This window comes from Parasteatoda tepidariorum, chromosome 1 (genome assembly GCF_982258835.1).
Source record: "Parasteatoda tepidariorum strain Cologne lab strain chromosome 1, Ptep-v5.0, whole genome shotgun sequence".
NCBI classification, from domain to species: domain Eukaryota; kingdom Metazoa; phylum Arthropoda; class Arachnida; order Araneae; family Theridiidae; genus Parasteatoda; species Parasteatoda tepidariorum.
In genome coordinates this window covers 95,049,437-95,063,651 of record NC_141755.1, presented here as the reverse complement: position 1 = coordinate 95,063,651, position 14,215 = coordinate 95,049,437, and the positions used below count along the sequence as shown (strand labels likewise).

Below are 14,215 nucleotides of genomic sequence, written 5' to 3'. Positions count from 1 at the left end.
TTCTCCATTATTGTTGCTCTGATTGGACTACTCTCTTTCGAGTGTAATGAAATCAGAACAACAATTGAAATTGAAAATCAAGCGCTGTGCATTCACATTATTTGTGAGTTATTTTCTCTTCCAAAAACACCAATTTCGGCATTCGTGCATATGAATGATTAATTTGGAGCTAACTTCAAATAAAGTGTTCCTTAGCACAATCTTTTGGATTGTTTAATTCCAAATTTAAAGAGATACTATGCCGCTGTTTTTACAATGGTATAGATGCTGAGGTAGATGTGATTTTTGAAGTTGGGTTCGTAATTTTTGAAATAGCGAAAAAAAACAGGTCAGCTATTTTTTAGCTATCAACAATTTTTTTCAGCCATTCATTAAGCTATCTGTCAGTCAGCTAATTTTTCAAAACGCATTTTTTCAAGACCTTAACTTTTTAACCATATTGCTGAAATTCATTTTTTAAAATAGAATATGTGCCCTTAAAATATTTTCTTCTTAAAATATTAAAATGGAAAATACATTTGAATTTTAAAATATTTGTAAAATCTACATCGAAAATTTCTGTACGTAAATTATATGTTATTTCATAAATACCAAACTGTTCTTGTTATTCATAAGAGCTGGTCTTGTTATTTCATAAATACAGCCAAACCATCCAGTTTTAAACATTGTTAAAGAATTCTTAACAAGGAAGTAATATAATACAAACTTATAAAGGTCATTATTAATTGTTTTATTTCATTGTAAAATGATTGATAATTATGATAAATAATAATAAGTCCACTCCTGTTTATCTATTTGAATTGTTAAGAAAAATAAGTATCCAATATTTATGTTCGCGTCTTAAAATTTATAGTGATAAATAAAGTTTTAATAAATCACTCGTCATATTTTCACAGTATTCATTGTCCGGCAAAAACAAGTTGAAAATTGAAAAATATGATAACTTCCAACTTTTTTTTTAAATTTAGAGTCAGCCAAAAATTTTAATTCCTAGTATTGGCTGTGACGGAGAAGAAAAAAAATTTTATATTATAAGATGACATTATTTTAAGTTAACAAAACTTGCATTTAATTTTTCTTTAATTGTAATAGTGAAAAAAGTATAAAAACAACTTTAATTGGAGGGCCGTGCTGATTTAAGACTGCACATGAATTACTGGACATGGACATTTTTTAAATTAAATTAAGTGACATCCTTTTACATTTATGTACAAAGTACTTACAATGTAAAAAATAACTGTAAATTCTACAGAAAAAAAAAACATTTTGCCCAGAAAAAAAAAACTGTTTAAAGAAAAAGACGGATTTTTTTCTGCTCTTAACCGTTATACGCGAAATCTAAAAAAACTGCATTTTTTACGGACTTTCTTTGTATACTTGACGATTTAAAGTTGTTTTGTTGACAAAACTGTTTTTCTCTGGATTAAAACTGTCAATTCAAATTCTAGTTTTCTCCATTCAGTTTTGTTTACCGTACGATAACTTAAAATTTTTTTTTCAAATCCTTTTACGATAATTTTCTATGTTTATTCTAACTTTTCTGAAATTATTTTATAGTTTTGAGCATCATATAAATAAAACTGCTAATTGATTTTACCGTCAAAATGATACTCAACCAGATTATTGTGTTTCGGTACATGTTAATTTTTTAGTAAATTAAATTTCCAGAGAATTTCTTAACGCTGAGTCACTATAGTTTGAAATATTTTAACATTTAAGTATGATTTGAATAAGACTTTTTGGATAAACATCATAATAAGTTTAAGATTTTTCTTTTCGTCCTAATGAAAACTTGGCTCAAGAGATAAAGCACTTGAATCCCAATAAGGTATCCCAGGTTCTGATCCCAGCGTTGATTAGTCATACAAATTATGCTCGTGGCTTTTAACTGTCCACAATACTTATAAAGATATATTTTGTTAAAAAAAACAGTAATTATCTGCTTAAAAAGCAGATGCCCCAGTTTTTAAATAACAGTTTATATTTTTAAATAACAGCTATAATTTTTAAATTACAGGGGTTTTATATTGGCACCACCACCTGACAGTTTTTCCGTTAATTTAACAGATTCAAAAGGTGTCATTTTTGCAACAAACTAATCTTTAATATGGTTTCCAAATAGATACTTTACAAGTTTTCCACTTGATAGCAGCATAATACACCAAAACATTCAATTGCCCTAACGGAAATTGTTATGCTTTTCTCCAAAACCACCCTTTAGTGGACATTTTAACGTGCAATTTAGAAATCTGGCTTATCATTATTTTTCACAAAACCTTTTATTTATAAGATTGTGCATGTAGTTAAAAGACAATGTAGTAATGAAGCATATTGATATAGCACTTCCTTCAATTTGTTTTGAATATGATTTATTTTTTAAATAAACTTTTAAGTAGTTTTTGTTCATGGATCACTAAGTTGAATTTAAATTAAACATTAAAAAATGCAAATTAATTTTTCCCACAAGTTTTATTTATTTATTTAATTATTTATTTTACTTTTTCTTAAGAATTTAGGGAGAAACTTATCCTTATGGTGGAATCCCTGGCTGTCGAGCAATCCATGAGAGGTATTTTTGATACTTCCTCTCATGTATCGAAAATGCTGGTTTGTTCCATCAAAATACCATCTACGAAGGCTTATTTGTCTTGTTACTTGCACTAGTGTTCCAAGAATCCCCTTGTCTTCTGTGTTGGGTTCAAAATTACAAGGCAAAGAGGAGAACATAAGGTTTTCATAGTAGCAGAAAATATTTAAAGACACGCTCAGTCATTAAACATTTTATAAAGTTTTATCGAATTTTTTTTCAATCTAAAAGTTCCACTTTGTCAATCAGACTAGTTTATTTAAGTCAATCTTTAAATCCCTCGCTTAGTAAAATATGTTTAATTTAAAATAATGAGATTTCAGAGAAAATGCCAGTAAATTAAGCTTTAAACTTGAAATGTTTCGAGCAAATGCAAACATCATTCGCATTCTTTAGCTCAAAATTTTTAACAAACTTAACATTAAATGCCCAACACAAGGAGTAAAAACTGTAACAAATTCTATATTCAAACTAATAGCGTACTTATTTATAATGAGGTTTATTACTCGCATTTATTCATAGAATATGGTAGTTTACTGGGAATTATTAATCTGAGCTCCATCACAAAATTTATTGGGTATATTCAGTTCCGTTTACGATCATATTGGAACGTATAGCAAAAAATTGGAAGAAGTGGATCATATTGAAACGTGTAGAAAGAAAGAAATCGAAAACCTTTTTCTTGAATATGGAAAAATATTGTTTAATGAAAATGCTAACAAAAACGTTAAAGCGTATCACCGATGACTATATGTATCAAATGCAGTGATCCGAGTGATATAACATGAAGTAAATCCATCCAAAAACTTCTTAGGACCCCCTCACGTACCTACAGGTAGTTCATCAACCAACTTTCTCTATCTAACCACATTTACCACCAGGAGGCGCTTAATCTCCGCCACCCCACGAGGGAAGGACCCACGAAGTTAGGAAACAACCTCCAATCCTTGCCGAGATCTCTTTTCGGCAGCATCTTCCTCTCGCGTCATCTGTTGCTCTTGGGCCTCTCTCTCGCATGCTATTCGGACACGCTGCATCTTTCCGTCTCATTATATTTCTCACTAAACGAGATATCATCTTTCCGAAGTTCGTTCCTAGTAACCGGCACTAGAACGATAAAAGATTTCCTTTCCGTTCTGCGAACTTTTTTCTGTGAAAAAAGTTTACCAGAAAGTGTGGTGGTATTCAGTGGAGGATTAAACACAGGATTACCATAAAAGGAATGTGTTGTTGTCCATGTGCTGTTGTGTTCACACGTCGTCCTTCAAGGATTGTACCGTATCACCGCGTGAGTCTGTAGCCAACAGTGGAGCCATCCCGAGTTCTAAATGGTGCAGCGGAGGTTTATTTTTACCCAAGGTAAGGAACGTTTTTTTTCATTCTCTCTCTTTTTTTTCTCGAGAACTTTTTCTGTCGTCTCGCTCCTCTGGCATGCTCATTCGAAGTGTTGTCTCCTGTGTTGCATTCTACGTATTTTAGACGTAGGCGATCGGAGTTTGAGGTTCATTCTTTCACAACTCCCTTTTTTTAGTTCTATTTTTTTTTGTCGTCCATTAATATTTTAGTCACTTGAAATTAAAGGGTGGGTAGCTGGCGCCGAGTGAACTTGTGGCTTTTTGTGCACTTGAATATTGAGGACACATTTTCTTTGTAAAGAATGAAACTATGCCAAGCACTCACAAAAGCAAATCCAAGGTTTTACAGTGCAGTGTTGTATGAAATATTATAAGCTTTTATGCGGATTCCAATGTTTCATATTTAAAAAAAGCAAATTTACATAAATACGTTTTTTTAAGAATCCAAAGTTCTAAATTGAGGTGTTATATAAAATTGTATGAACTTGTATGTGGATTCCAAAGTTTCATATTTAAAAAATAAAGCCACTTAGTATTTTAAATCTGACTCCAGATTTTACATTGCGGTATTATAGAGAATTGTATAAGCTTGTATGTTGATTCCAAAGTTTTATATTCAAAAAGCAAATCCACATAAATATTTTTAAGAAAAGTCCACGGTTTTATATTGAGGAATTTTATAAACTTGTACCTGAATTCTAAAGTTTTGTATTTAAAAATCAAATCTACATAAATTTTTTTTTAAAAAATCCAAGGTTTCAAATTGAGGCGTTACATAAAATTGTATAAGCTTGTATGTGGATTCCAAACTTGATGACATAAATATTTAAAATATTTACGTAATAACTTACTTAATAAATTACATGTTATGTCACTACTTATGAGCAGTGCGAATATATATATATATATGAGTTGAATAATTTTTGTTTATGAACTCAAACACACACACAGATGTAATTTTAAAGTAATATTTATATTAGTAGTTTGTCTTTTGACTCTAAAATTAATGACTTAGATATTTTTCTGAAAATATTCCAAATAATTTATACTATAGTATAATCATTTATGTATTATTTTATTACATAATTTATCTTATCAAAACTTACAATAGCAAATTAATTTTTAACGATGTTCAGTTAGTTAATATATTATATTAACTTAGTTCATGTAATATAATAACTTAAGTTTTTTTATGTAAAAAAAGTTCGTATTAATTAAATTTACTGTCCCTTTAAATATTCTATAAATATCTTGAAAGAAAGGCAGATAAAGTTGCTTTTTTACTAGAAAATTTGACTAGAATTTTTATTGAATAAATAAATTTATAAGTTTCCATAATTATTTTTTAATCTTTTTAAAAATAATAACTTCAAAGAATTACGAGATATTATTAATTTAGAAAGTTTTAAATATTTTTGAAATATAAGTGAAAGAATTCCTAAATTTTAAAAGAAAAATAAGGATAATATTCAACTTGAAATTATCTATATCATTTCTCCTAAGTTTTGTTGATATTACTATGCACTGGTAATTTCGAGAAAAAAATGTTGCAAACATATTACGCGTTAAAACTTTTTTGATAATACCTTGCTAATCCTTCAATGCTGATAATACAGTAAATGTTTTTAACTATTATTATTAAACAGTAGAATACTCATATAATATCTCAAGTATTGTTGCGAAAAAATATTATTATTATGAAGAAAAAAATTCTTTACACACATTCCATATTTTTTTATAATATCTTCAATGCCGGTTTCATAGTGGAATAAAAGATAATTTTTAAAGCAATATAACTGTTATATAATTATTTTTGAGAAAAATATTACAAACCTAATACACGCTATATCTTTTTTGATAATACCTTGTTAATCCTTCAATGCCGGTTTGGTAGTGGAATAAAAATTAATTATTATTATCAAGCAGTATAACAGTCATATGATCTCTGTAACAATGTTGCGAAAAATTTTATTTTTGAGAAAAAAATATTTGAAACTTATTCCTTGTTACAACTTATTTTATAATACGTTGCTAATCCTTCTATGCCGGTTTGATAGTTTAATAAAAATTTATTATTATTATCAAGCAATGAAACACTCATATAATGTCTCAAACATCGTTATGAAAAAAATTATTTTTGAAAAAAAATTACAAGCATATTGCACGTTAGATCTTTTTTATAATACTTTTCTAATCCTTCAATACAGGTTTGAATGTGGGATAAGAATAATTTATTATTATCAAGCTAATAAAGCTACATAACACTCATTTAATGATATATAATGTCTTTCATAACACTCATATAATGACATGACACATATATAATATCTCATCGATTGTTGCCATGAGTGAGAATAGCCTTAGATATTTTTTTAAAAAAGTTGAATTTATATTAGCCTGTAGCTACGCATTCTACACTGAGAAAAAATATGGCCAAAACTATCAGAATATGGTAACATTTACCGTGTTTCTGACTCTATGGGGCAGTAGTTTCCGGAGTTCGGTAATTAAATGTCGTAAAATTTGGTAATTTTATTCATGGTGATTTAGAACACGACATAAGGACTAATTTTTCAGTTAAATTCACTTTTCAGTTTTGTACTAAATGTATAGAAAAAAGAACTATAATTTTGAAATCCAGAATTTCCGGTAAACTATTTCCAGATGAAAGTAAAAGTTATAAAGATATGTTAATTAGTTAAGGCAGACGACATTTTAAGTTACGAAATCAGAGACAAAATCGTACCTTGTCTGAATAAACATATCTTTTTGTCTGGGGATTCGGATATCTGATCCCCATGAAATAGGGGGTACCCCCAATCTGGGAAATATGGTCCTAATACTTTGATCAGGAAAGCGGTTCAAAGTTTGGACAACTTAATGTTAATTTTACTTTTAGCGTATTTCGCCATATTTCAAAAAAGTGCATGCGCTAACAACTTTTAGCGAATATTTACCATTTTTTATTATTAATTTCATAATATTCGAACAAATTTTGTTTTGCAGAGTATACAATTTTTACATCATTTTAAAACATGTATTTCACATGGAAAAATTTAAAATTTGAGCAAAATCGGACAAACAGTTGCTGAGAATTTAAACTTTGAAAATATGACTTTTTCAAAATTCGATTTCTCTGAAACTATTCGACCGATTTACTCATGTTTTGTATTTTGCCATTTAAAATAGCCTTCTTTAAAATTATGTGAAAAATTTCGTACCTTACTGCTTAATTTTTTAAATTTAATTTGTGTACTTGAGATCACTCCCCCCCCCCCGAACCAATAAAATTGAGTCCTAGATCGTGTAGAGCCGATCATTAGGCCAAAAGTTATTAAGGGTGATTTGTTTTTCATTTTCTGCATTGTACAACACCAAATTAGGAGAGAAAGCTTTATATAACAACCGTGTAAATTAACGCTCAATTATACTAATTGCAATACTGAATTACTAATTGCGTTAAAATTACGATACTGAGCTTTTCTTCTCAAAGCAGTGAGCTGGTTGTATAAATTAGCGGCCAACTCCCCAAATCTCAAATTTTAAAAAAATTTCTTCGAGAGTAATGTGAATCAAATTATAAAGAAACAAAGGAGACGTACACAATCTATTATATAAAAAAAAGTATTAAAATTTTTTATAATTCATTTAATACACGTTTAAAGAAATCACTTTAACTGAATTTAAGTATTTTATTTCGTTAAAGAACTTTAAGGTATAATATTTGAGATTTTATGCTGTTAAAAGATATAAATGAACAAAAAACTATTTTTTAACGACAACAAACTGTCTACCTCACTAAATCGTTTAATGGTTTACAAGAATTTAAAATGCGTTACGTTATTTTTATTGCATTTCTGTTCGAATTGGTAAATACACATTTTATTCATACGTTTGCATTCAGCTGAATCCAAATATTCCCTATATGACTCAGAGACTGAATTTGCTTATGCTAAGTTAGAGTACTTATCTTAAAAGGTTTTCGAGATAAACCCTAAGTGCTGGGAATTAGTAATTTAAAGTTCTGAATTCTAATAACTTACGTGAAAATATTGAACATTTACTGCGACTCTTTCGTCTTAATGACTTATTTGTATGGAACATTGCAATTTTCAAAAGTTCTATTTAAAAGGTCATGTAATTTGTGACATCTGTTTCTAGCAATTAAACTTTATTTGTATGCCTTAAAAAAATTAAAAATAAATGTTTATAACTGGTCTGAAAATATCTTGTTGTGTGATGTTTAATATAAATATGTCACGGTATGAAAATAAACTTTCGTAAATTTGAAAGACTGTCAACGGAATTAAAGTAAAATGCATAAAAATATTCGGGTTCATTTATCATAAACTTCATGCAGCTGGATTGATATATGAGAATGAAGTGTGTGTGTTTTTGTTTTTGAAAGAAACTTTAAAAATGCATTACAACGTCGGGAAAGAAAATATTTGCAATTTCATTAAAATTATAATTGTAGAGTTTTTTTAACTGTAACAATAGCGTATGAAATTAAAATCTTCACATTGATTGCTGCATTGTAAAAATTCCTGACTTTATTTTGTCTTTTATAATCGTCGTTGAACAGCTGACCCAATTTTGGGTTTACGACGACTAATGTTTAACTCCGTAACCTTGTAACTTTGAACCTAATCCGGAAGACAATTGAACTCCTGGATCAAGTATTGGGAGAATTTGCCTTCGTGGGGAACTTTTTGATGGAACTAACTCGCCTTTGCGTTACATGGAGAGGAAAAGCAGGAGAACCTCCCACGGTTAGTCTGACGGCAGTTGGACCCTAACCCATGATCCATGTACCACTGTGGATATTTCGCGTCAGTACTGTGGTAGATGTAAGCCGGGTGCGTAATTCGTATTGACCAGCCATCACTGGGATTCGAACCCTATTCACCTCATTGGAAGGCGAATGCTCTATCCCCTGAGCCATCACGGCTCAAAATTCTTGATCATAATAAGAGATAATTCAATCATAATAAGAGATAATCTAATATATATAATTCTCTTACGTGGCTCCCAAATTTTGGCTGTATTTCTTTTCAGCCGGTGGCAACGTTTGCTTTGTTTTGTTTACGTTACTATTTCTCTTACACGGCGACAAAAAAAAGGCCTCATTACAACTCCCCGAATGGCAACGCTAGAAAATCGACCAATGATTGCCGCTAAAAATGTCACATGCCAAATCTAGCTAAGGTGGCTCAACATATAGCGCTTTTAAAAAGGGAAACTGAAATAACCAGAGAGCATCAGCTGCGACAATCTCATACTATTAAGCTAGGCAGAAGTGAGTAGTCTTTGTCGATTGATCTCTATTTTAGTATTTTGTCGAAAGCGCTTTTTTTCACGAATTTATATGTTACGAATTTATTTGACGATTTTTGATTTATATCACGAATTATACTATAGCACATTTCTAATAGGTTCAACGAATTACATGTCATTTATTTGAATTCAAATTTATTTTAATGACTTAGTATTTATTAAAAAGATGTAATTGAAAAAAAAAAGTTTTTATATGGATTTGAATGATTGTTTTGAATTCTCAGAATTTTGTGCATTTGCAATGTACCTAAGTTAGTAGCGAGCGAAGAGAGCTTGGTTTGCGAAGCAAACTACATAAGATTGCGTAGCAATTTTCAGGGGTTGCCGAGCGTTAGCGAGCCGGGGGCGCAGCTCACTAGTTTCTATAATTTATTCTATACATAATTGCAACGTACTTTATCGTATTAATAGTAATATTTACACAGTGACATCACGATTGTGATATCGCAGTAATTAGTGTTGTGATTAGCGGTATTTTAATTTTATTGTATTGTCAATGCTGTTCGAGGTTTTTTTTTTTTATTAGAAAAGCATAGATCATCTCTATTCTTCATATTAGATATCAATATTTTCGGATTTGGCAAGGAAAAAAACGGCTCAGAAATTTCATCCCACATTGTTACATCTTATTGTAACAGGGTAGCAAAATGACTCAAATTTGGTTCGAGATCTGATATCATAAGTTATCTGATATCATAAGTTAATACTTCGAGATAAAATGGTACAAAACAATATTATTGCAATAATACAAATTTAAATAGAATGTTTTTAATAAAAATAAATGAATTCAAATTTTTATGACATAGTTTAAAAGCATCCCAAAATGAAATGAAAGAAGTTTCTTATATTTCAAAAATTTCCAATATTTTAATCAGGATAAAAAATATGTATAAACAAACTCTCAAGTGTCATATTCGAAATTCCTTTTTGCTTTTCCAAGTGATATTTTACAAATAGAAATATTTATGGGTATACAATTGGAACCTTATAAGTTATTCAGAATACTTTTAAAAAGTGAATATTTTGATTCGAATAAGTCAGGATATACTGTCGACTGCACTTTCGGGCAACTTTATTGAAGTGGTTTCAAAAGGATTTCAACACTCATTGTATTCCGTGCAATTGGGGGGGGGTCATAAATTTAACAACCTGTCGTCGTGTCGTCATAAAATATATGTTGTGAAAGAAGACTGACCATTTATATAAAAATAGTCTCATCTTGACTGCGAAGAGGGGGGATAAATTTATCCGAACGATATATTGAATTGATATTGAAAGATTTGACACTTAAGAAAAAACTATTGTTTAAATCTTTAGATGGTGGAAGAAAAAAAGACGCAGTTTATTTTTTTTAAAATTTATTTTAAAATTATTCGCAACCAGTTATCGATATAAAATGCTGAAAGGAAAATTTTTGTTAGACACTGAAAATAATTTATTTTTATATGCTGAATCAATTCTTTGTTTACGATTATTTAGCAAAAGTGATGGAACTTGAAGTATTTCCACTTTTAAAATGATTTAATTTTCTGATTTTTTTATTAAATCATGTAATGAGATTCCATTTTCCAAAAAAAAATTTCTTTTCTTATTTTTTTAAAATAAAATCATGAAAATTCGTGCAATTGAATTGATGGGTTTTGTATCATTTCCATTTTTGAAAAAAATTCCGCTTTTAATTTTTTTATTACATTATATCATGGAACTTGACGAAATTCTTCTTTTTCTTAAATATTACTTTTCTAATTTTTCCTTACATTAAGTCATAATACTATTTTATGATCAACCATACTTTTATATTGAATTATAAAAATATTGTACGGTATATCGTATTAATATTTTTCCTGGTATCATAATTGTTATTTACAATGAAATAGATTGCTATTTTACAGGGAATTTTAATATAAATTTATGTTAAAAGAAAATATTAATTAATTTTAAGTCGTAAAATTGTTTGTTGTTGTTAATGTTACATAACGTTAATTTATATCCTTTTTTTTATATTTAAATTTTTAATTTTAATTTATGTTGTGCTAAAGATATCTGACTGTGAAAAGGGGAATAAGTTGAATCGGACAATAAATAGTTGGGTACTGTACATTTTGACATACTGTACATTTTGACATTTAATATTGCAAATTTGACCGATCTTTAAATCCTCAGCAGACGAACGAAAAAACCAGTTGTATCATTCTGACATTTTTCTCATACAGTAAAATGAAAAATTTTGAAAATAATAAATTTCTGAAGGAAATTTTTTAATTAAACAATGAAAATAATGTACCTTTTTTATCTGCCAAATTTTTGTTTACGATATTGTTGGAATTTGGTTCAAACCCATTAAGATTTCATTTCTAATGTTTCTTTACATTTGATCATAATATTAATTTCAGTTCAATCATATTACTTTACGTTGAATTGTTTAATTATTCTTAGAAGTATCATATTATTTTTCATTTAATCATAATTTTAATTTGCGTTATTTAGATTGCCATTTTCGTTATTTTGATTGTTATTTAGATTGCCAGAAATATTTTCAGTGTATCATAATATTATTTTAGGTTAAATAAAAATGATATTTATCATTAACTCAAAAACTTATTTGTTGTTGACTTATAATAATATTTCACCTTGATTCATGTCATTATTTTATGTTCAATCATAATTTCAATTTCCATTAAATATCATAATATTTTTTTACGCTGAACTAAAAAAGCATTTCGCTTTAAGTTACAAATATTATTAATTTAATATGACTTCAAATTCTAGTGAACTTAGAATTATTGTATCTAGATGATTTTTTTTTATTTCAGTTAGGTGACGGCTTTAATTGTGACATGAATTTGTTTCTAAAATACAATAAAGACAAACTTGAAAGTAATATAGAAATTGTATACAAATTAAAAAAGAGAGTTTCACGAAATTCAAAACAAATTTTTGGAAAAAAACTGCTTGAAGAAGAATTATTCGTTAAAACTTTAATTAATGCGAGTCAAACAGTCGAAAATTTTTTTTGATGGATTGTATACAAATGCAGTGTTACTTTTAATTTTATTTAAATAGCTACAAAATCTATTTGAAAAATTTCAATCATTTTCACTTTCTTATAAATAATTTTCCTTTATTGCTAATTAATTAAAAAAATTTAACTTTTTCATGCGAAATAATATATTTATTCAAAATTAATGTAAGGCAAACATATATATATATATAATAAAATTCCAAAATATTGAATGACTAGATCTCAAAACAAAATCTATTTTATTTCTAGAAAATTCGAAAAAAAGGTTTGAAATAAATTAATATATTTTCTCAAGTATAATTAAGCAGACGAAGAAAAAAAAACGTATATTTTTGAATCGAAGATATTTTTGAAAGAACAAAACTACGATTTCTTGAGTCATTAATAATAATTTAAGATCTTACGAGGTTTGTTTCTTGACTGCAACCATTAGAACTAAAATGAGAAATAAATGAAAATATTAATTTAAAAAGGGTATAAAAAAGTCGGAAATTTTTGTAATAAAAGTATATTAATTAAATATGTTTTAAATTTAAATATTGTACATTTTAATCCAAATTATTTTATATTTTTATGCTTGAATTAAAATCTTTATTTGAGCTGAAATTAATTTTTTTGACAATTAAAAATATATTTTTATGGAATCAAAAATATCCGGAAATTATTATTCCTCTTTTAGTGATAAATATTCTTTTTATTGTTGAAAGTAACTTCCATAGTTGAAAATATCCCATACTAGAGCGTTAAGTTATTAATTCAACTAAATGTAAATTTCTTTTAAGTGCATCATAATTTTGATTACTTAAATATTAGTTTTACTCTTATTAAAAAAATAATTATTAATTGGACTGAAATAGTGTTTGTTTTCTTTTAATATATTTGAAATCCATCTAAATTGTATTATTTTCAAATCAATGATTACTAATTTAAAATGAAATAACCAATAATCTTTTACACAGTAAACACATTTTCGGATCAAATTACGGTAAAAAGTACCGTACTCAGGTGCTGGTACTTCTTACAGTAAAATCCTTTTTCTTTTCGGACTATGTTGCGGTTCAAAAATTCTGATGTACTAAACTATAATTTTTGCAGAAATAACTACCTTAAAATCACTGAGTTACTCTAATTTAATCAATATTAATGCAAAACTTATGGTGAGAATGGATTTTACGGATGATGCATTCAAAGTGACACTACTTTATACCGTAATTTGATCCGGAATATTTTGCATTGTACATCGAAAAACATTTGTAGCCAGCAAGATAAAACATATTATAAGCGACACTCAATAACATTTATAAATTATAGTTTAGTAATTTCTCATTTTAAAAAAAAAGTTGGTATGGTAAAACAATGTCTAAGATTCATAAGTGGCTGAATCCATAGATAATTTTTAAACTTAATTTATAGTATTTTTTAGAAATTACGTATTGTCACTTTTAATATGCTTAAAATCTTATTCTTAATATATACTGCTAAAAATATCTATATTACATATCCAGCATATATTCTAATTATTAGTTCTTATGTAAAATCCTCTCATATTTTAATACTTGAATTCAGATACATACGAGCTATAATGGTAAAAATTTAACTTCTTTAGGGAATGTTTTGTTTGAACACAGTTGGTTACACTGTTAAAAATTTCTCCGAAAAAAATGGCTAAATAACAATTTATTTAATGGTTATTTTACCGTATTTAATCAAAGCAGTCAAATAACCATAAATAAAATGGTCATCAAACTGTAGAAAAACTGCTGATTAACTGCTTTCACCTTATACGGTTAAACAACCAGAATTTTACTGCACCAAATAGAACGACCTAATGAAGCTACTTAGTTCTTTGTAAACGATTGCATATCATAGCCGAGCGGGCTTGTCTGTCAATCTCATGACCGGCAGAACTGGAGT

General features: G+C 28.0%; 1 protein-coding gene across 1 annotated transcript in view; it reads left to right on the top strand.

The window, feature by feature from the left end:
* Positions 1 to 3,529: 3,529 nt before the first annotated feature.
* The window catches only part of LOC107451674 (uncharacterized), a 291,208-nt gene continuing 280,522 nt past the window's right edge, over positions 3,530 to 14,215 (top strand). Inside the window, exon 1 of the mRNA XM_043047279.3 lies at positions 3,530 to 3,946. Coding sequence (XP_042903213.1) covers positions 3,916 to 3,946 — 31 coding nt within the window. The 5' untranslated portion in view covers positions 3,530 to 3,915. The remainder of the gene's footprint in view (positions 3,947 to 14,215) is intronic.